This window comes from Dermacentor variabilis, chromosome 5, assembly GCF_050947875.1.
Source record: "Dermacentor variabilis isolate Ectoservices chromosome 5, ASM5094787v1, whole genome shotgun sequence".
Classification (NCBI taxonomy): Eukaryota; Metazoa; Arthropoda; class Arachnida; order Ixodida; family Ixodidae; genus Dermacentor; species Dermacentor variabilis.
This window is the reverse complement of record NC_134572.1, coordinates 43357262-43380724: the sequence shown is the minus strand read 5'-3', so window position 1 is coordinate 43380724 and position 23463 is coordinate 43357262. Positions and strand designations below refer to the sequence as shown.

At 43.1% G+C, this 23463-nt stretch overlaps 1 protein-coding gene across 1 annotated transcript; it reads left to right on the top strand.

Moving 5' to 3' along the window:
• Positions 1 to 11065: 11065 nt before the first annotated feature.
• Positions 11066 to 23327, top strand: LOC142581847 (uncharacterized). The gene is made up of 4 exons (XM_075691294.1): positions 11066 to 11279; positions 14636 to 14719; positions 16029 to 16139; positions 23209 to 23327. The coding sequence occupies exons 1-4, from the start codon at positions 11171 to 11173 to the stop codon at positions 23289 to 23291; spliced, it is 387 nt and encodes a 128-aa protein (XP_075547409.1). The 5' UTR covers positions 11066 to 11170; the 3' UTR covers positions 23292 to 23327.
• Positions 23328 to 23463: the final 136 nt, after the last annotated feature.

Below are 23463 nucleotides of genomic sequence, written 5' to 3'. Positions count from 1 at the left end.
ATTACTAATAAAAATCGGGCCCCTCGTGATCTCATGGCTTCTCATGATATTACTAATAAAAATCGGGCCCCTCGGTTAACCCCCTTTCTTCTCAGTTATACCAAGTTACACTAACTATATTTCTGAAGCTTGCGAGTTATACTAAGGTATACGCCGATGCGCCACTGTTCCTCCGCGAGGCTGCAAATAGTTCGTTCTTCAAACTTTCCCTATTACCTAAATAAGCCGGCCACCACAAAAATAATATTATTAGCGCGTGATCTTACGTGTTTTCACTCGTCTATTATAGAGGAAAGGTGAAAGCCTAATTTTTTATTGAACTGAAATAAAACGCTTGCTTCGCTAAAACTATTTATTGTCAAGTTTCACTTCAGTTGGCAGTGAAATTTCATGAGTAAAACGGGCTCAGTAATGAAACGAACCGTATCGTGAACTTTTGAAGAGTGAAATGGTCAGACTCCATTCACTTTGTCTATGTCTGTTGCACACCTCATCGCTTCCGCCTATTGAAAAGACGCTTCAAGAACGGCAGACACTCTGGAGGTATCAAGTACGACGCCATATTGAAATATTCGCATGACGACACTTTTGCTTGCTGCTGTGATTGGGTGGCGAAGTAACACAACCCCGCGCGGTCCGTGTGCCTTGGTTGCCAGCTGCTGTTTTTGTAAGTTGTATCTTACACTAAGCCTGCTTTCCTACGTTCACGTGTTACGTGACGCGATTGGGCAAAAAAGAATGTCCCACATCCGTCCACCATAGCTTTAAGTGGTCACTTAAACCTGTAGCTTTAAGAGTAAGTTTTAGCTCGGGCCCAACTCCGACGCGGCCTTTTCAAATAGATGTAAAAACGCAAAAACGTTTTTCTGAGATAACTCCTGGACTGATATTAAGGAAATTTGTTGCATTTGAGAGAGCAAGCTAAATTCTAGTCACTGTTGGTAGCATAATTTCTATTTAGGTCCTGAATTTTGTTAAAGAGATTTTCAAAAATTCGAAAGTTTGAAAAAAATAGAAGCACGAAGTTTACGGATTTATAGCTCTGCATAAAAAATAGATATCTCAGTTCCGTAAACGGGATCCATTAGATCAATGAAAGCGGACAAATTACTTACGTCATTTTCTATATTACGTGAATTTCTTACCTTGTTTACAAGGGTTCTGAAAAAGGTGTATTTCCATATTACTAAATTTTTTTATATTCATGTGTGACATATCAATTTTCTCCACTTTAGATGTACTATTACATGCAATTCACAGAATTGTGTTATCTTCTTTCGTTGTTGAGTTACAGAGTTGTAAACTTGATAGTTTCGCTTTTTGAAATGTTTCGGTTTTTGCCGATATTTAATAAAATATTGACAACCTAACTCAAGAATTCGAAAGCAACAGTCACTAGATTTTTAGTTTTTCTTTTAAATGCAACAAACCCGTCTAATTTGGTGCAGTGGTCGCCGAGAAAAACGAATTCTCCTTTTGCATGTATTTAGACAGGAGCACCCGAGCTAAAGCTTCCTCTTAACCAGTTTCCACAGTGCTGCACGTTTTGAAGGCACTCGTAGGATACAACTTTAAAGAAACAGCTGCTTACAAAGTTGCCCTGCTTCGCTGAAAGGACCTGAAACAGCAGTAATATCACAAGGCAAATGGGGGCCACTTTATGGGTGACGTGTACTGAAGGTTTCAGTGTGTGGGTTAACTACGCAGAATTTCTAAACGCTCATTTCCCTCTAATTTTCAGGCCTTATGAGGCGGGTAACTTGTTTTGCTGGCGTCTTAGGTGAACATGCTATGCATCTAGTTTATGTTTGCAGAAATTAAGGAGCACGTTATGGGTAGCGTGTAAGCAAAGTTCTAAATGTGTGAGTTTTGTTCGCTGCTTTTGCGATAAATTACGTATACAAGTGTGCAGCGTTATGAGCGTTATGCGTATAGCGTTACGAGTGCTCTACAGTGGCGCAAGGTTTAACCCGCTGCTGCATAACTACAGATGCCAGCGAGATCATATTTAGTGAACACAAAAGGAATGCTATTGTGAATTTCTGTGCGTGTGGATAAAATATAGCAGTTGTAAAAAAAATCATTTAGCCGGTGTTTAAAGGCTGTTTATGGCGATTTTTATGCTAAATTTTCCTGTGTCCCGAGAGAACTTGACGTTACATCATCATCGTCATCGTTAGCCTATTTATGTCCACTGCAGGACGAAGGCCTCTCCCTGCGATCTCCAATTACTCATGACTTGCGCCAACCGATTCCAACTAGCACGCGCAAATTTCCTAATTTCGTCGCACCACCTAGTCTTCTGTCGTCCTCTACTGCGCTTCCCTTCTCTTGTACCCATTCTGTCACCCTAATGGTCCAACGGTTGTCTAATCTTTCCGTTACATGACCTGCCCAGCGCCATTTTTTCTCTTAACGTCTATTAGAATATCGTCTATACCCGTTTCATTCTTCGTTCCATCGTTCTTTGCGCGGTCCTTGACGTGTTCTCACGCTTCTTTGTCAGTCTCCAAGTCTCTGCGCCATATGTCAGCACTGGTAAAATGCACTGATTGTGTACTTTCCCTTCCAGTGATAACGGTAAGCTCCCAGTCAGGAGCTCACGATGTCTGCCGTATGCGATCCAACCCATTTTTATTCTTCTGTGAATTTCCTTCTCATGGTCAGGGTCCCCTGTGATTAGTTGACCTAAATAAACGTACTCCTTAACAGACTTTAGAGGCTGACTTGTGATCTTGCACTCTTGTTCCGTTGCCCGGTTATTTGTCATTAACTTTGTCTTCTGCATATTAATCTTAAACCCCACTTTTACACTCTCTCTATTAAGGTCCTCAATCATTTGTTGTAACTCGCCTGCATTGTTGCTGAATAGAACAATGACATCGCAAACCGAAGGTTGCTGAGATATTCGCCGTCGATCTTTACTTCTAAGCATTCCCAGTTTAATAGCTTTAATGCTTCTTCTAAGCACGTAGTGACTAGCATTGGAGAGATTGTGCCTCCCTGTCTGACCCCTTTCTTTATAGGTATCTTCCTGCTTTTCTTGCGTAGAATTAAAGTGGCTGTAGAACCTCTGTAGATATTTTTCAAGGTATTTACGTAAGCGTTATTCTGTATTCCTTGATTACGTAATGTCTGTATGACTGCTGGTATCTCTACTGAATCAAATGCCTTTTCGTAATCTATGAAAGCCATATAGAGAGGCTTATTGTACTCTGCGGATTTCTCGATAATCTGATTAATGACATGGATGTGATCCATTGTAGATTATCCCTTCCTGAAGCCAGCCTGTTCCCTTGGCTGACTAAGTCTAGTGTTGCCCTTATTCTATTGGATATTAGTTAGGTAAATATTTTATATAATACTGGGAGTAAGCTAAGGGGCTTATAATTTTTCAATTCTTTAACGTCTCCCTTTTTGTGGATTAGTATAATGTTTGCATTCTTCCAATTTTCTGGGACCCTTGCAGTCGACAGACACTTCGTATATAGAGTCGCCAGTTTTCCAAGCATTATGTATCCTCCGTATTTGATTAAATCGACTTGTTATTCCATCTTCTCCTGCTGCTTGTAGGAGGAGTTTCTGTATCCTGTTCATTACTGTTTCTAATGGAGGTATCCTGACTCCTCTGGGTATTGTACAGGTAAATATAGAATTCTTCCGCTTCTGTTACTATATCTTTGAGATTGCTGATGATATTACCCTGCTTATATTTCAGTGCATACATCTTGGTTTGTCCTATACCAAGTTTCTTTCTCACTGATTTTAGACTGCGTCTATTTTTTACGGCTTCTTCAGTCTTTTCTCACGTTATAATTTCGAATATCCCTTATTTTCGCCTTGTTGATCAGTTTTGAGAGTTCCGCGAATTCTGTATTATCTCTTGAGTAGAAAGTGTGATTTTTTGTCGTTTCCTTATTAGGTTCTTTGTTACTTGGGAGAGCTTGTCTACTGGTTGCCTTGGTGTCTTGCCTCCCACTTCAACTGTGGCCTCTGAAGCCAGCCTACTTACGGTTTCATTCATTAGCTCTATGTCATCATCATCTCTCTTTTCTAAGGCTGCATATTTGTTTGCAAGCAACAGCCTAAATTTGTCTGCTTTTGCCCTTACTACCTCTAGGTTGACCTGTTTCTTCTTGACCAATTTTTTTTCTTTCTCTCTTCAAATAGAGATGAATCCTAGCCCTCACTAACCTATGATCACTGCACTTTACCTATACCTATCACTTATATATCCTGCACTATGCTGGGATCAGCAGAAAGTATGAAGTCAATTTCATTTCTTGTTTCACCATTAGTGCTTTTCCAGGTCCGCTTTCTGTTGCTACGCTTCCTGAAAAGGTGTTCATTATTCGAAGCTTATTCCTTTCTGCGAATTCTACCAGCATCTCTCCTCTAGCGTTCCTAGAATCGACGCCGTAGTTGCCAATTGCTTGTTCACGTGCCTGCTTTTTCCCCGCTTTTGCATACAGGTTAATGTATGTGAATCGAATACAGCCTTTAGAAAGATTTCTTATAAGCAGGGTGTCGAACAGAACCTGAACTGAAAACAGTACCTGAACTACAATTGTTGGGGGGAAATGAACCGGAACCCGAACTGATATATTTTTGGAACGTGCCTGAACCCGAACCGTACCTGAAACGAGTTTACCGGTTCGATAAGAAACGGATCAAGCACGTAAATAAGATGACAACGTGTGTGCTCAATAGTTTGCGCGGTCCTTCGAATAACCTCGAATTCCTGTATTAAATCACTGATCAAGATTGATTGATTGATTGATTGATTGATTGATTGATTGATTGATTGATTGATTGATTGATTGATTGATTGACAACTACGTCTTCAATCGGCGCACCCCACTAGCAGATTGTTACGACTCACGAGGTGCGTAGCGCGCGATAATGTGGACAGACGATGAGTATGTGCCCATAACCATAACCGACTGAAGTCGACCATAGACGTCCGCACGCCAAGTTTCATTCTAGACGCCAGCGCTCGTTTCTCGCCTGGTGGACGCGTTTCACCTCCCATGGGTGTACATTTCCACCGCTTCCCTTCAAGACCGCGCCCGCGCTTAGTTCGCGCTGCACGCGAAACGTCTCTCGTTTGCGACGGCGCCTCTTAGGATGACTACAAATTATTATTGTGTTGTTAACTGCCACAACAGCAATGTAAACACGAAAGCGTTGATGCCACCAGTGAAATTCTGCCGATTCACAAGAAAATGGTACGAAAAAACCAGACCACCTACATGGATTACTGTTGTGCGCCGAACAAAGTAAACGAGTGGCAAACGAAGCGATCTCGTTCATTGATCACTTGTGAGTGTATGACGGTTTTTACATGTAATTCGCATCAATTTTATGATTACTGGGTATATAATCCTTTTATTGAAGTAAAAACTTTCAGTTGTTCGACCAGCGCTTGTTCTGTATTCTTTCTCGTGTTTCGTCTGTGTGTGCGCTGCCCAAGAATGGAAACCACTTCTGTTGCATGCGCTAGCAGTGGCCGCAGTTCACGTACGCCGAGAAATGGAATATGCGCACGATGCATTGGACATTACCGGATTTCCTTTCTGCATCACCACTGCACCGATCGATCGAGTGACGACTGGACGATACGCGCCGGCGTTGCTGAAGCAGAAATGATTACTAATATTTTCAACTTCCGTCTCTTGAACACTGCTAAAAAAATGGCCAAGCTATCTACATTGCTGCCTCTATTCTATATTGTAGGGGATGTACTAGTTAAAATTGTCTGCGCATTTGATATTTGTCCTATGCGGTGATATATTTTGTTTATTTCCTCACAGTGTCGATGGAAGTTCGTTGTCGCCAACAAAGACTACGCGGATTTGTAGCAAACATTTTGTGACAAACTGCAAAATGACTTTAGCTAACACGCATCGTATGTGCCGACGATTTTTACGGCGGCACACACGATGTCATTTCCAATTACCTGCTCAGTGTCACTTACATGGCTAAGCAGACGCTGCCCGTTCGCCGCATTGCAGCCATGAAAATAATCGTCAAGCGTACCGATCTTCTTAAAGGAAAATAGAAGCGTGTATACATCGTCCTTCGAATTCCGTAGGCAGACACCGCACGCTGTACGAAACGTGCCCAAACACGCGCAGTGCAAAAGGCTATCAAGGCGGTGTGAACGAGAGATGGGAGAGGTCTACGCCATGGTCTACGCTAAATGAGGCATTGTGTACATTCACTAGTTGAATTTTGCCCCGCATGCGGCGCTCACACACCGGCGCGGCTAGAGTCAATGGGCGCGGCATGTTTACTTTTCCACTGCTCTCGCTGAACCCAAGGGTTTCAAGGATGCCAGTGGTGCCTAAATCGACCGCTGGGCAGACGTGTTCACATTCTAATAAAACATGCTCCACAGTTTCCCTAGCTTTCCATAGCTTAACATGTGGGGCATTCTGGAAACTTTAGGAGTGCAAGATGGAGTAACCAATTTCTTAAAAGATATCTATAAATGTAACCGGGTGATTATACAATGGGAAAAGCAGGTTTCGGAGCCTGTAATGATTCAACGGGGGCTTAGGCAGGGATGGCCATTGTCACCTCTGATGTTTAAGCTGCACCTACAAGGTTTTGAGGCCAAAATACAACAAAGCGTACTCGGCTAATTCAACCTATCATTTTTCAAACAAGGAAAATTGATTGAACAGTTATTACCAGGACTGATGTATGCGGATGACATTTTATTAATGGCTGACAATACAGAAGATCTGCAGGGATTGATGGACATATGTGGTACAGAAGGAGACAGATTAGGCTTGAAATTTAGCAAAGAAAAATCAGCAGTCATGATTTTTAATGGTAACATTTGCGGCGAGCGTAAGATACAGGAGGCCACGCTGGAGATAGTCGATAAGTACGAGTATCTTGGGGTATGTATAAATAATGGCATTGAGTATCTGAAAAAGTATGAAAGATATGTAATGACTAAAGGTAAAAGAAGCGCAGCGATTATGAAGAGTAGGGCACTGTGGAGCTACAATAGGTACGAGGTAGTACGAGGGATATGGAAGGGGGTAATGGTTCCAGGCCTGACTTTTGCCAATGCAGTTGTATGTATGAGAGCAGAGATCCGGGCACAGTTGGAAACTAGGCAACGTGGTGTGGGTAGGCTCGCTCTTGGAGCACATGGCAAGACACCAAATCTTGGGGTGCAAGGGGATCTGGGATCGTCTTTCGAGGGCAGAGAGGCTAGTAGCAAGATAGCGTTTGAGGAGTGACTGAGAAAAATTGGGGAAATGCGGTGGGCTAGCAAGGTTTTCAGTTACTTATACACGAGGAATGTTGACACAAGGTGGAGGAAGCTAACTAGAAGGAGGAGGAGACAAAGGAGAGGAAAGACAGGGAGGTTAGCCAGTGTAAGTACCGGCTGGCTACCCTGTGCTGGGGAAAGGGGTAAAGGGAATAAAAGGAGAAAGAAGAAGAGGGAAAAAATGGAAAAAAAAGAGAAAATTCACACAGTAACGCGAAACTACGCGCTACAACGTTCAAAGGCGGTCGCACAATTCGCAGTTCCTTAAAAACTTCAACAAAGCCCTTAAGGCCTTGAGTGCCGAAGCCCGTCTGGACCAATGTCCTAGAGCTTTTTCCTCTGTAAAGGGGCGATTGTATAGTTTTGCGAGAGCGGTCACGAGCACTTTTCTTCGCACTGCGTAACGGGGAAAATTGTCAAGCAAATACTTGGGCAGCAGTGGGGGGACAGGTAACGAATCATCCGTCAAGAAAAAGGTTAAGGAGACAGAGAGGGGTATGTGGAAAACAGAGATGCAAACCAAATCAGCATTAGAGACATACAGGACGTTTAAGCAAGAAATAGCCAAAGAAAATATTTACGATAACTCTAAGGGAAGCTCATTGTTGTTTGAGGCCAGGACAGGTGTACTGCGGACTAAAACGTACCGAGCCAGATTCCAGGAGATAGACTTGTTGTGCGGGGCGTGTGGAGAGGAGGAGGAAACGGCTGAACACCTGATACTTGCTTGTAAACAACTTCACTCTGCAGTTGAATGTAACGGGGAACTATTCAAAGCTTTGGGTTTCAAAGACAGTGAAAGTAAAATAGACTTTGAACAGGTAGAAATAACTAAACGGAGGCTATCTGATTGGTGGATAATATGAACGCAAAAGTAAGGGAATAAATACATAGGTATGAATGCATATAGTACCATTCAAGGCTAGGTGGCGCGCGCCGCCGCCGCCCGATTCAGATGGCTGAGCCTCATTCATCCATCGACTTGATCTATGGATAAACGAAGGCAATATATATATATATATATATATATATATATATATATATATGTATATATATATATATATAGCTTTTGCAAAGTCGTTAACAAATTTTTGCTCATTGCCATTTTCAGCATAAACTTGAGCTACTGCTTTAAGCTCTGAGTTTGAACCAAAAATTAGATCAACTGGTGACGCTACCCACTTTTGCTTACCAGTTTTTCTGTCTATACCAATGTATTCACCATCTTTTTTATCAGATTTTTTTCCATTCAGTAGACATATCTAGCAAGTTTACAAAGAAGCTATTATTAAGCTGACCTGGAGTAGTAGTTAATACACCTTCTTGAGAATTATCATAGTTTACATTTAGTGCTCGCATACCACCAACTAACACTGTCATTTCTGGGATATTTAAGTTAAGTAAGCTAGCTTTTTCTACCAAAGCTTGTGCTAATTTATCGGCAGGTACACTGCCATCTGTATAGCTTATGAAACCATCAGACTTGGTTTTTAGGTAGCTAAAAGACTCTATATCAGTCTGTGCTTGAGTAGCGTCTGTTCTGCCAGGTACAAATGGTATATCTATACTATAGCCAGCTTGTTTAGTTGCTTGTTCGACACCTACATTACCACCTAAAACGATTAGATCAGCTAGAGATATCTTAGTACCATCAGTTTTGCTATTGTTAAAGTTAGTTTGGATTTCTTTAAGTTTAGCAAGAACTTTTTCAAGTTTAGCAGGTTCATTTATTTGCCAATCTTTCTCTGGAGCTAGAGCAATTCTTGCACCATTTGCACCGCCTCTATAGTCAGTTTTACGATATGTAGAAGCTGCATCCCAAGCTGTTCTGATAAGTTCTTGATTTGTCAAACCAGAGTTAATGATCTCTTGCTTAAGTTGAGTAACATCTTGTGTAGATACTTGCTTATAGTCGGCTACTGGAACAGGATCTTGCCAGATAAAGTCTTGTTTAGGAATCCAAGGACCTATATACCGAGATTTTGGCCCCATATCACGGTGGGTTAGTTTAAACCATGATTTAGCAAACTCTTCTTTGAACTCTTGAGGATTTTTGTAGGATTATTGAGCATATTTATTAAATATTGAATCGTCTTTGAGTGCCAAATCAGTAGTATGCATAATTGGTTTATGTTTTACGCCTGGTTTGTGAGTATCAGGAACCATATTTTCCTGTTTAGCATTAGTAGGAGTCCATTGATGAGTACCAGCAGGGCTAAGTGTTTTCTTCCAGTCTAAGTTGTAAAGGTTACTAAGAAAATCATAATTCCAAAATGAATCCGGCACAGACTTGTGTCGCCGCCTGCCGGCAGCAGCAGGAAGGAGCTGCTTAGAGACGAAACGGCATCTTGAAATCGGCCGCTTACGCGACAGCAGTCCCTACCTGCTGCTGCCGGCAGGGGGCGACACAAGTATGTGCCAGGGCCGGCTTTTCAGACGACATTTTTCTCATAGGCCAAAACAGTTTCCCATTTTCGTCTTAAAAAGCAGGTGACTAATCATGCCAAGTGTTACACTGAACGAAGTCGACGGAAAAATGCGATCGTTCTGCAAGATTTGAGCAAGAACAGTGCAGCGGTGAGCGCAAAATCTTTTTTTTTTTGAACACGTGCAGCAAAATATTCAAAGTTCCTGTATACCACAGTTCGCTCACCACCAGACCTGTAGTAAAAAATAAAAAATAATAATGAAAATTAACTTACCACAGGCTGGCTGTCACGATAACGAGTGTGGAAGCTACGCAGACCACATGCTGACGCAGCGATTCTCACTAATTACTCATTTCTTATTTCCTCAAATATGTGTAATTTATACGTTAATTTTTCACTCCTGTTGATGAATTCGTTCTCGCAAATGAACTGCGTGGATTAATTAATGTCGTTCTAACAAATTACCTAACTTCTCGAAAACGTTACATGCAGACAATTTTTCAAAAGGGTGGATTTCCTAGTAGGCAACATTTTAAAGTGTTGAGGTTCAATTACAGGCAGTTGAAGTTTTTAACGGAACTGCTCGGCCTTCGCTAGAAAATGGGCTGTGATTCTGCAAGGTCGCACAAGAGTGCTAGACTGCTCCTCTTTCTCTCTCTCTCTCTCTCTCTCTCTCTCTCTCTCTCTCTCTATATATATATATATATATATATATATATATATATATATATATATATATATATATATATATATATATATGCATAATTCGTTTCAAATGGATACGCTGTGCGAACTCAGCGGCTATAATTCGTGGATTGAACTTGTGGCGTAAAGTAATTAACTAAAAGTGAATTTGCGTAGTTACGGTTCCGTTTTCTTTTCAACTGAACATTTTGATTTCTCGTAGAAGTAATCGCCGCCTAATTCGAGTAATTTAGATAAAAGGTTAGAATTGTGCAATCTGCCATAGGCAATCTCTAAAAAGGTTTAGTGCAGCTAAAAAAATAACGCCATGTATATATATATATATATATATATATATATATATATATATATATATATATATATATATATATATATATATATATATATATATATATATATATATATATATAATTTTCATAACTAGTGGTAATTTCTATTGTGCTCTCGGCAGTATTTGTTATTTTCCTTATCAGCGCTGAAGCAAGCGGCTTACTACGCGCTCCTATTAAAGCTGAAACCGCGTGCGGTTACTAAGCGGCCTGCCAAATGCCAGCTGAAACCACAGCGAATTTACATCAAGTGCGTGAAACGGGTCGCGTTGATTCAGGCGAGTTGGAGCGAATACCGTCGCAAGCGCAGAAATGGAACTGCGAGGTCAGAAGCAGCCTTTCGCTGAACGTTAATTTCCAAGGAGTCCCTCTGTGCGGGCTGCGGGGACGTGGCGTACACTGGTCTCTCGTAGACCATGGCACTGGGCAAGGAGGCCAGACTATCGCGCCGGGCCGCAGCCCTTTGGGCAGTCTTCGTTATATCCTTTTGCATAGAGAAGGGCTGCACAAGACCCTTACACGCACGTAAGTGAATCCCGCCGCATACCGTGAATTCCACATACCGCCAACGTCTGCTTGATCGATTCGTTCATTAATTGAGTTGAGCGCCCACGACTTAAGAGGAAGCTTTAGCTCGAGTGCTCCTATCTAAATACATGTAACAGGAGAATTCGTTTTTCTCGGCAACCACTGCACCAAATTTGACGAGGTTTGTTGCATTTAAAAGACAAACTTAAAATCTAGTGACTGTTGGTTTCGAATTTTTGAGTTAGATCGTTAATTTTTTATTAAAATTGGCAAAAATCGAAAATTTTCAGAAAACGAAACTATCAAGTTTACAACTCTGTAACTTAACCACTAAAAATGATAATACAATTCTGTGAACTGCATTTAATAGTACATCTAAAGCGGACAAAATTGATATGTTACACATGAATATAAAAGAAATTAATCATAGTGAAATACAACTTTTGCAAAACCGTTGTAACCAACGTAACAAATTCACGTAAGATGTAAAATGACATATTGAATTTGTCCGCTTTGAATGATCTAATGGATGCCATTTACAGATCTGCGATATCAGTTCTTGATGCAGAGCTATGAATTTGTAAACTTCGTGCTTCTATTTTTTTCAAACGGTCAAATATTTGAAAATCGTTTTAAGAAAATTCAAGCCCTAAATCGAAATTCCGCTTCCAACACTCACTAGAATTTAACTTTCTCTTTCAAATGCAACAAATTTCGTCAAAATCGGTGCAGAGGTTATCTCATAAAAACGTTTTTGCGTTTTACATGTATTTGAATAGGCCGCGTCGGAGTTGGGCCCGAGCTAAAGCTTCCTCTTAAGTAACTCTCGCATGTCGTCTATATGGCTTGGCGTATAGCATCTTCATCGGAATGGTGACAAGTCCCGAGAATGTATAGTTTGTATAGGTTAGAGTACACTCCAGTATAGGTGCACCGAGACGGTTGCGCGTACTCTGTGCCAGTATCCTCGTTGCAGTGTACAAAAGCGCTCTGCACCCCGACTCGACAAGATTGACTATACCGTCCCTCAACGGAAAAAATAATTCCTGGACACTGGTCCCAGCCATAAAGCATCAGTGTGTTCTTTAAAAACGTCGGGACTGTATGAAATACTGTATAGTCGTTGTCGCTTGCCTTCTTCGTGCTTGTGCGGGCAGATTTCATATATTGCCCGTTGTTCTCCTCATCTTTTCGACGCTTCCACCAGTGCAGAGTAGACGACCGGACAGTTCAATCCCATTCAATGTTTTGCTCATCTTTCTACGAAAGAAAGGAGCAGTCACAAAAAACTTTTACAGGAAGTAGCTTGACGAGGTGGCTGCCCCCTCCAAATAACAGCAACGGGGAGTTCGCAGAACAAAAACAAAGTACGCAGTGAAGATGTTACAGAGTTGAAATTTCTTGAACACAGAACTGAGAGGCAACCTTTGTGTCTAACAGGCAATTTTAGAGGAATTAAACAAATTCTACAGCAACAGATAACGCGACAATGTAATATGGTAGCATAGGAAACAGTCCAACAAATTAAAAGACTGAAAGAAAGAGAATTGCAAAGTTCGGTAAAACAAAGAAAAATAATAAAAGAAAGTTTGTTACAAGAACACGTCACGAAATTCTTGCAAAAAGTATTTTTGCCAAGTCAATCCCATTTTGCTGGCGCAAATTGTTTAACAGCGGAAGTAACCGGTGTCGAATAATTTGTTTTGCATAGTTTATACAACGTGTTAAGTGCCATAGTTTCGGATTACGTGTGTCATATGTGACTGTTTGTTTTAAGATTGGCAAGAATTTGGAATACAGTGTATTTATTCCTTACATATAACTTTCAGTAGCGAGGGAGCCTAAATTCATAAAGTGAAGGTAGTTTAACTATGTGTAATTTCGCAAATAACTCGACTCTGCGAAAAATATACAAGGCATTTTGCTAACTCATCTAATAATTTGCTTTTGTTATAAAAATAGCGTCGTAATATATATATATATATATATATATATATATATATATATATATATATATATACCGTAATTAAGAATATAACAGAATAATGAGTTATGTAGCAGTAGATTTACAAATACCGGGAACATTGCATAATTCTGCTGCCAGAAGCCAAGAGCACGTGAAAACCTACCAACCAGGAAGTCAACGTGTGCATCCCATGACATAGTTGCAGACAAATAGATGCTGAGAGTTTTGAAGCATTGGACGTATTCAACTGATACACCATTGATAAATAGAAGGTACATGTGAAGCTCTCTGTGAGGCGGATGAAACATCAATCCTTAGTTTTGCTGACATCTACGAGTAGTTTTAGGTGGTTTTATATACAAATACCTCACAGGCTCCATGTAGGAATATTATGTGAGGGGAACTAGGCAGTAATTTTTAACAAGAACACGAAAACAAACAAAAGAAATTCAAGAACTAGGTATTATACGATGGTAAAATGTAGTAGATATAACAATGTAACAATAGTATACTTAGTAGGTTTTATACAAAATTGAGTGGGCCTACATGATATCCCTGTAGACCATAGCTGAATTAAATCTATAGTAATGTTGACACGATTTGCTAAATCAGCAGTAGAGCGACCAGAGAAGAAGAGGCCCGTATTGTCAGCGTAAATGACGTACTTCAGCATTGCATCAGCTGTAACAATATCGTTGATACACAAAAGAAATAAAAACGGGCCTAAAGAACCGCTGCACCACCTTGAGGCACTCCTAGATTGATTTGTTTGAAGGAAGATGTGAACCCATTAAGCTCTACATCATGTGTACGGTGTCGTAAGCACGATGATATTAAAGAGGGCGTTACCCCATATACCGTAGTGATGAAGCTGTTGCCGTGGTCAAACTCTCCGTCTTTCATATCTAATTTCTCTCTCTTGCTCTTATGGTTCAAAAGCAACGCCGAGGGCCATGAGAGAGCTATACACCAGTACTGGATGTTTCCGGATTATTTTCGACCACGTTGGAGTGTTCAACATACTCCGAATGCCCGACCACCAGCACTGGAATGCTGTCGCGATGGCCGGACATCGAACCGACGACCACGTACTGAGCAGTATGACGTCGTTGCCACTGATCCAACGGGTCAACAACAAACGTCTTCCAAAAGTCCCCCACCGGCAACAGATTTCTGCGTGCTCTTGTGCATTTCCATAGGCCCGTAGTGCGTATAGTGTAATGTGCAGCCATCCTCGCTTTAATTACACTCTAACACACGGTCGACACGACCCTGTTTCGTACGTGTAATGGTGGAAATATTATGAATGTGTATTGCAGTTGCTTGTCCCACATTGTTAGAAGCATGATGTGAAGTCCAAATCGGCCCCTGCTTATTATCAAAACAGGTGCTGCTGAGCACAACCACCGGCACAAGCGACAGCTAAACGGCCTGTTCACCAGTATATTAGATGGAGTCAAGAACCTTGTGAGTGAGTACTACTATACTTGAAAATCATCTTTTTGTGACGACTAAATTGATAAAAAGAAACAATCACCTATACAATGACAACGTTCAGCGTCTCGAATCTAGCTTGAATCTTATGCGAACGACATTTTACTTTTTTACTACCACTACATTATCGTAGTAGCTTATACGGCTTACCCAATATTCTGCACACCTTTGATTGAAATTGTTGTGTTGCGCGGTGTCTTGAACTATACTTATGGAAAATCGTTTGCGTCAGTGAGATAAACACTCGTGACGAGTACTGTAAGGTCTATACAGTGAAGAAGTTGGCGTTAAATGAGTTGGACGTCTGGCTGCATATCGTAACGCAGTTGTTGTCTTGCAGTCTTCAGGACCAATGAGGCACGGACAAACTCATAAACCACAAAAGAATAGTTCAACGTCAGATAACGTGCACCGGGACTCTACGCGTCAACAAGAAAGCATCCATTGACCGTGCACCTTTGTCATAAACACACTTTCATAGTTTCTACTGGTGTGTATGTATAAGCAATAAACACTTATAGAAACCCTCGGCTTTAAAGGCAAATGTTGATTTACCTCAACAGAGAATTATCCCAGCACACTGCACGATCACTCCTGTTTCACGTGTAAATGAATACCTTGTAAAATGATTACAGTGTAGGTTAATTGCCGCAATATAAATAATTGCGAGTGGAAAGGTTATTTGCCTTTTGTCAACTAACTTCGCTTTCTAAAGCTCCTATAGGAGCTTTAGGAGCTCTATAGGAGCTCCTATAGGAGCTATAGGAGCTTCATATATGAACAACGAAGCTTCCCCAAAGCTATAACGATGAATTTCTATGGGAACACGCTCGACGAGGCTATATATAGAAACACGCACAATAAGAGGTCAAGGGTCCCAGAAATGTTTTCTACGTGGCGCTGACGACTTTGTCCTTGCGTGGTTTGCATTAAAAGTCGTCTCTGCAGTACTTCCATTAACATTCACTACAAGTCTTCCGTAACGGTAAGATGTAGAACTGTGTATAGGGAGACTCCTGTTCAAACATCGGTTCTTCTCAGGGGCAAGACTCTGAATGGAACGCTTCTTTTAATTTTTCATTTTAGCAGATCAGATAAAATAAGCGGATTTGCTTATCGCAATACGTACAGCTAAGAATGGAGCACATTGTTAAGCAATTTATTGAATAAGCTAAAAATTAGTTACGACAAAATCGAGCGCGGTTGTTTTTCTAATGTGTCAACACGAAGACGCGGGCGCTGGCCGCTGTCGGCTAACCCTCACTGCGACCAAATGTCTTGCGCAGATACCGGAACAAGCATCGCCGGGCTGGGCACAGGCATGCTCAACTTGGGAGGCGACGAAGGCATCGGTGGTGTCGTCAGCGGAATGCTAAACCTTCTCTCTATTGGATCTGGTGAAACGCCTCTCTGCTAATTGCGCTTATTCGACCATTCTACCATCGGAAACCAAGTGCATGCCTAGCTCCGCCATGTGACCATGTTGACCTGTGTGGTTCGATGGCTTTCCTGTTCCTTGTACGCATGTATAGATGCTCCAGCGTCCTGGTGCACACTACAAGGTTAAGGGCCGCGGAGTAAGGGTCCATCATATATTACAAGAGCAAATGTAACACTCTAGATTCCCTTACTAAGTAACTGGATGACCAACTTGAATAGCTCCCCTAAACTTCGATTGAAGATGACTGCCTTGCAGCGTGCTTGTTCAAAGTGGGACTACTCCAATGGGTCTACGAATATTCTGAAATGGAGTTACATATGATACAGTTACTCTCTTTGAAGCATGCAGTTACTCTCTAAAAAATAATTGCAAGCGCCCCATTTGTTTTTGGACTTTACTAACCTATGTGCCACCGCCTTGGATTCGTATATTCCAGACAAATTGCACTAGCCGCAGAATTTATCCTGGCTCTGTGGAATCCTTTTGGCTTGTCTTCTGTGTGTATCCTGTAGCCCTTCCACTACACCGTATTTCTGCTATAATCTCGGACACACGGGCGCCGTTTGCGCTCAAAGCACAGACTGCGTCGCCAGCGTGCCTTAAAAGGAGAAGGGATGAAAGACCAAGTGATGGCGTTTATCGCCGTCTTCATGTTCCAGATTTCCGGCGATTTTGTCAGTTCTGGCTAGAAAGCTTATCTCACAGAGCTTCCACACGTAACGCGTCAGTTATCGCACGCCCTAAGATCCAGTGTTGCGCAAACGCAATCTTTTTTTTCTAACGTCCGACTGGTATAAGACACTAAATCTGCCTTAGCGTTCAATGCGCCGGCCGCTGCTGCATAAATGAGCACAGATGCTTTTGAAACGGAGAAACTCTGACGCTGCTGTACACGAGACATCGGAGTGAATGAACTGTTCTCCTGCGCCAAGCACTGCACTCCGCCGCCTAACTTTATGCAAGGAAACGGAGGTGCCCGAAATTGCTGATTGACGAAAATATAACAAACGATACGTAACCTTGGATACCTGTATACGTGGGTCCATCCGAGCGCATCGCACGCTTATATAGCGTTGCCCATGTGACTAGTCACTAGAGCATAGCTGTACGTAGAAATACGCCGACTTTCTCCATCGTTTCGTAATATAATGTCTAGCGTGAGATTGAAACGCTCACTATATGCATATTCTTGCTTTAGCACCGACTGCTTACGCATGAAGGCAGAACACTTCACTGTGGGTGCCCCTCTAGAACGTTTCTAGCTGCAGACAGCTTCCAATTTGGTGTACACGAATCACCACCAGACTGGAAACTTGTAGAAGGCTGAACTTTAGAATATTTCTAGACACCAACACAATTGACTTACGAACGTAAACCGCACGTGCAGCGGGACAAGATCCGCCGTTGAGTTTGGACAAGTGTGCCTGGAAGCGGACGTTCCGAGAAACAACGCTGCGGCGTGCGCAGACGTGGGAACGAGAGTTGAATGCACACAGAAATGCACATAGGTGAACACAACCCATTGCCGAATACATCTGTGCTGGCTGCTCGAAGGCTTCGATTTTATGTTAGACTAACCTTGAACCACAACGTCAGCTTCCCAGCAATGATCTTTCTATGGCGAGAGACCAAGTGTGCACTAGTTGGCACGAGCGTTGTCTGTTCACAGCAGCCTGGACAACCAATACAAGGATAATACGAGCCACGATTCTTGGTTAGTGCTGCAGGTTGTTTTGGAGCAGTACTTTGGGATGGTAAACTGTCATGGGCCACTAACGAACAACCTCGCCCCACTCTCTTTAGTATTATTAGATTATAGTGCAGAAATGTTGTATTTCGTTTCTGTCGGCGGCAGTATAATAAACAAAGGGTCTCGACATGATGTGCCCTGTGCTCGCGTCAGTAAGTTCAACAGCACTTTTTTTTTTCTGGGGCTCTTTTGGTTTTACCTTTTTCGTGAGGAAGTTATCGCTGCAGATAAGATAAGCATGCAGCGTATGTGCCTTCAGGAAGCCACATGCAGCTCGCGCAACCTGCGCGGGCACACCGAAGTGAAAGCACATCCAGCTTTGTGACAAGCTCCTATTTGCCTGACTTACCGGAATACCGAGAACGTGGTGGTGCAGCTGGGATGACGTGCAGGTCGTACTCCGGAGTAGGAAAACGGGCGCTGTCGCTCACACACAAAATGTTCGATGTAAGTCACGTGATCTGCTCGCCACCCAAGTGTTCACCCATGCTTATATCTGTCAGCAAACACTTTCGAAACGAGCGTGTGCGTTCCGCTGGCTAGGTTCACCATTGTTTGAAGAACAGAAACAACGGAATTTCACAAACTTCACAAACACATAAGCGGGCCGCAGTAAAGCGTTCGAGGGGCTTTTCCACACGAAGCAGGCGTCTCCAGACCAACGCCTAAAAAGACCGAACAAAAATGAATTTTTCCTGATTCAAGTGTCTGCCTCAGCCTCGAGACCGTCTGCCCTTTGCCACAGTAAGCGACTTTCTTTCGCTTGCCGCTTTCGACGCATGCGCAGTCAGAGTCAGATTGTCAGCGCGCAGCGCCGCCGACACGCAATATGTGACGGAAAGTTGGTGGGATTCGCATGACTGTGCAAAAAATCCTTGTAGCAGAGAAAAACAGCCAGCCGATGTATGTCCGCGAGCCTTGAGGGCACGCATGACTGTGCAGAAAATTGTTACGTATAGCAGGTGAAAACACACGTTAATGGGAACCGTGACAGAATTGAAGAGGTTAGTTTTTACCACTATTTAGGGCGCGTTTGTAATCGGCACTGAATCGGCAGCGTCGCGCTGAGCTTATAATGGGCATACATACATACACAGCCAAATTCGCCGTAGTCGCTGCTGCGTTATTCTATTATTTTGATTCGAGCTGCCGATTTCGGCAGTGACGGCGGCCACTGAGTTTGCAGAATGAGGTTGAAGAACGAATACAGAATCGTTTTAAAAGCTCGGCTGAACATCTGGACCACCACGGCCTAAATCAATAAGACCTGAACACCGAAGGCCATGTTTTAATGCTGGCCAGCATTGAAGACAGCATATATGGTGACCGCTAAGAAAACAGCTTCGAGCCTAAGTAGCGGAACGTATTTGGACGCCACCTCGCGTCGACAAGAGATAAAGAGAGCACATATTATCGTTGTATTTTAACGCTTTGCGTTTGCGAACTAAAGAACAAAAACCACAACGCAGCTCATATTAAGTGCATAAGAAAGCAGGACTAGGTTTTCTTGTGCGCAGGCGACCTTCCCGCCGTGTTTTCAAGTGTCTTGCTCAGCCGCCATCTTCTTCGGACAGCATAGAATAGCCTGCATCGTTCTGGACTTCGATGCTGTCCTCGCGAAGCTGTCTCTTTTACCGGCTTCGTCAGAACTGGAATGAGATTTGAGACGGACGCTGTCAAGTCACTTAGCGAATATTGAAACATAGCCAGAGACAAAAAGGGCAGAATCAATCGAATCAGGGGCCCTATAACGTAAAGCTATTCCAATATGTTTCTATTCCAATCTCCTGATGTCAAATTTGCGTAACCACCGACGCAAGCACCGGGCGGTCACCCACAGGGTTGTCTGTACAGACCAGTCAAACACTATCCTCGTTCATAGGAGGTCACTTTTGTTTGCTTGAAAAACGAATAACATTGCCTACACTGAGCGGATTGTCGTATCTAATTGGCTGACAAGAGGCGAGGAGAACGCTCAAGTGGAGAGGGATTCGATGGGGCCGAGCCACTGCACTGAAAGTCGATAACCGGATGAAGAGGGTAGTGGTGGCGTCTACGATTGGTCGGCGTTCCCTTACTTAGTTTGCGGTGGCTGGTCGAAAATCGCGGTGGCATGCAACGGAAGCTCAAGAATAACGCTAAAACGGACCCTCAGCAAAGAAGAGTTGGCGGAATGAGGGGGTAAACGTGCCGAAAGTGCTCGAAAACGTTACACGGCCGCGCAAGAAGCTTTATTATACGCAAATACACCCATGCTCTCCGGCAGGTGCAGTAGCCAGCGTCTGAGTGATCGGCGGCAGCCATATTTCGTTACTTTCGGAACGGGGCAGCCTGCGGCTATTCCGAAGCAAATTCAGTTTTGTTCGGCATATTAATGCATCTTTATCGCGTACACGTCACTTTGACACGGTGAGTTTGTGCAGTTTTGTGACGTCGCGTGACAGACAGGTGAAGTGGATGTAGCCCGAAAACTTCTTGCCAATAGCCGAGGGCTAATGGCGAAAAGGGGTCGAATCAGAAATAGCTGTTTTTCTTTTTTCTGTCAAATCATGCAAAATCAGTGTGTACACATCATATCAGATGGGGAGCTATCGCGGTTTTCGTGACGTCGCGTGACAGACAGGTGAAGTGGGGGTGGTGGAAAAAGTTTTTGACCAATTGTGGAGGGCTGATAGCAGAATTGGAATAGAAAAGTTTGGAATAGTTCTACATTATAGCGCCCCAGGTTTCATTTTAGTGTAAAAAATAGTTTACCGGTGCTGGCGCATGCAAGAGTGTCGAAAAATAAAAACTTTTGATCTCGTGGATTGACGCTGCAACTGAAAGGCAGACCGGAAAAACCTTCTCGGACATTTTGCATTCCGTAGGGATTGACACGCGCGGCTTTAATAGGTACGTCACTATGTCATGCGCAAACGTCATACGCCTTTCTCTTCATCTCTTTTGTTCCCCTTTCCTTGGCGCAAAGTAGAAGTCTAGAGTGCACATGTACAAGTTCACCTCTCTTCTGTTTCTGTGAGTGAAATGTGCACTCTCCTTCTGAGTCCTGCAGTGACAAGAAGCTTGATTTGCCGAGTCAGCCGACTTACGGCGTCGAAAAACGCACAAATTTTTTCTCTGCTATAGCGTACGCGACGTCCAGGAGGTGCAGAAAAAAAAGGAGGTTTTACGTGCCAAAACCATGGTCTGATTATGAGGCACGTCGTGGTGGGGGGCTCCGGAAATTCGGACTACTTGGGGTTCTTTAAGGTGCACCTAAGTCGAAGTACACGGATTTTTTTCGCATTTCGTCCAGTTGGTGCAATGTCATGGATCAAACTGAGGGGACCGGTTTTATGCCGCGACACATTACATTCACACCTTTCTTTAGTTGCAGACCCATACACAGTGAACGTCGTTTGGAGAAGTATTGTTTGAAAAAGCTTGAAGAAGTGAACGAATTCTGTCACCTGGAGTCGAATGCTATCAATATGCATATACACCGCGTATTACAGTTACGATAGGTTGCCAGCACTTTAGCTACTTAACCAACTTAGATTTTTTTTATGTAGTCAAGACAAAATATGGAGCGAAATATGTTTTATTTTTATTTTTAAATTCGTAATAAAATATTATTTTCAGTCTATTATCTTCTGTATATTACGTTTGTCGTTAACAACCGAGTTCTGAGAAGAAACTCACATGTCAGTGACATTTCCCTTTCTCGACGGCATCGAGTAAGCTTGAATATCAAATATACTAATGCCCATGAAGTGCCCGAAAGCTGGAGCTTCGAAAACTGCGCGATTAATATTAGTGGTGTGCTTGTTATACGGGAAAAAAAAAGTAGAGGGGGAAGGATGGGGTGGGGGTGGCGAAGAAAGTACGGCGCACGTGTGGAAATCGCTGTTAGGTCAAGCTTTATTCGATGTTTAAGCAAATAATAAAACAAATGTCCGAACTTAACGCTGATGACGCAAACTCAATGCAATGTTTATGCAAATGTAGTGCGATTACGCAAATGTTTCATTTAGGTGCAGCGTCCACTGCAATGCGATACATGTGGTACAACGCACGTTCTTTCGCACCGCAGATCACTACAATCACTCATATGGAAAATTCGTGGTCATAACAATCTCATGTGTTTTTGCAGATATACCATAAGGTCGTAGTAACTCCAACCAGTCCTCGTTTGTTCCCTATTCTTTGTTTAGTTATTTTTACAGCTTGTACGATTATGGCAGCAAGACACATTTGGAGGACTCTTAAGCTTCGCCTCTAAGAGCGGAACGCGATAGCGTTCAAAGATCACCGACTGCCTTCTCACGCTTCCCAACAACTGCAGCTTATATAACCGTAATGTTTAGCGGCAAACGTTGGTGGCGAATGCTATGCACGAAGGCGAGCTTTCTGGTGGAACCGCGGCCTCTTGCGTGGGCCGAAGATGCGCGGAGGCGAGCGCCATCTGGATGGCGTTGCAAGGAACCGGGCGCGCCGCTCTATAAATGGTAGAAACGCTGGAAAATGGGTTTGTGTTTGAATTTCCGCGTAACAGACGTGTTTTCTTGCATATTCAAATTACAGTCGGACGCTATCGTGTCTGTAGGTTGCACGCCGTACTTTACAATTTTTCTGTCACATTTTACTTTGAGAAGTTAAATTAGTTCAGTAATGCCTTTGCGCTGCACGGAGGGCCTGCGCGGTTGGGTATGCGCGGTTCGAAATGATTTTTCGCTCACAAGACGGTTGGCGCGGGACGCCGGACGCCGACGCCAATTTTTCTTCGTCGCGGGGCCCTTTGCGTTTTCACGTTAATAACTTCCTGACGGCCAGGCTTTAGGGTTCATTCGCTCTGGTGATTGAAAGAGGTCGCGCGACCGACATCAACTGACGACGAATGAGTGACTCACGGCGATCGTTGTTCGCACCGGCAAGCGCGCGCCTTCCCGCCGCCACACCGAAATGTCTCGCAATTGGTGTCGTTCACACCTGTTCACACCTTCATCGCCGCGTAAAACGAGCGTCGGCGTATACGGGCGTCCTGCCCCTGTGCAACTGACGGGTTCAGTAGGCTTGCGACTGCAGTGGCACTACTGAAGAATCGAGAAGCGAGCAATTGACTCAGATCAGTCGCTTTTTTCGACCAAATCGATCATTTGCGACCAACTTGGTCACGCGACCTCTGCGAGTCGCCGGTGTGAATGAGCCCTTAATAGCTTGCGGACGCCTGTGTTTAGTAAAAAGGATAGTATATATATCCTTTGACACTTAGTTTCGGCGCTTGTATTGATTCCAGAAATCTTCACCGGCATACTTGGCACCCTGCTGAACGGCGACCTCCTGGGTGGACTGTTGCCTTTCGTTGGCGGCCAGGGATAGTGCTCGCATGCGATGAATTAAAACGTGTGGCGGCAATTTGGGTTGCTTCGTTCATTACCCTTGATTTGTGTACTAGTTTGTAGCGTTACTCCATTTTTTTAGGAACACCGGCCTCAATGACCGATTTTAGTACTGCTGTGCGTCCTGCTGTGTGCACGCTCATTCTCTCGCT

What these genes read in the sequence shown, in the direction of transcription:
- LOC142581847 (XM_075691294.1), top strand. Translation starts at nt 11,171, where the DNA reads ATGGCACTGGGCAAGGAGGCCAGACTATCGCGCCGGGCCGCAGCCCTT. An exon ending in CACAAGACCCTTACACGCAC is followed by an intron (nt 11,280 to 14,635) that starts GTAAGTGAATCC and finishes TTATCAAAACAG; the next exon opens with GTGCTGCTGAGCACAACCAC. An exon ending in TGGAGTCAAGAACCTTGTGA is followed by an intron (nt 14,720 to 16,028) that starts GTGAGTACTACT and finishes TGTCTTGCGCAG; the next exon opens with ATACCGGAACAAGCATCGCC.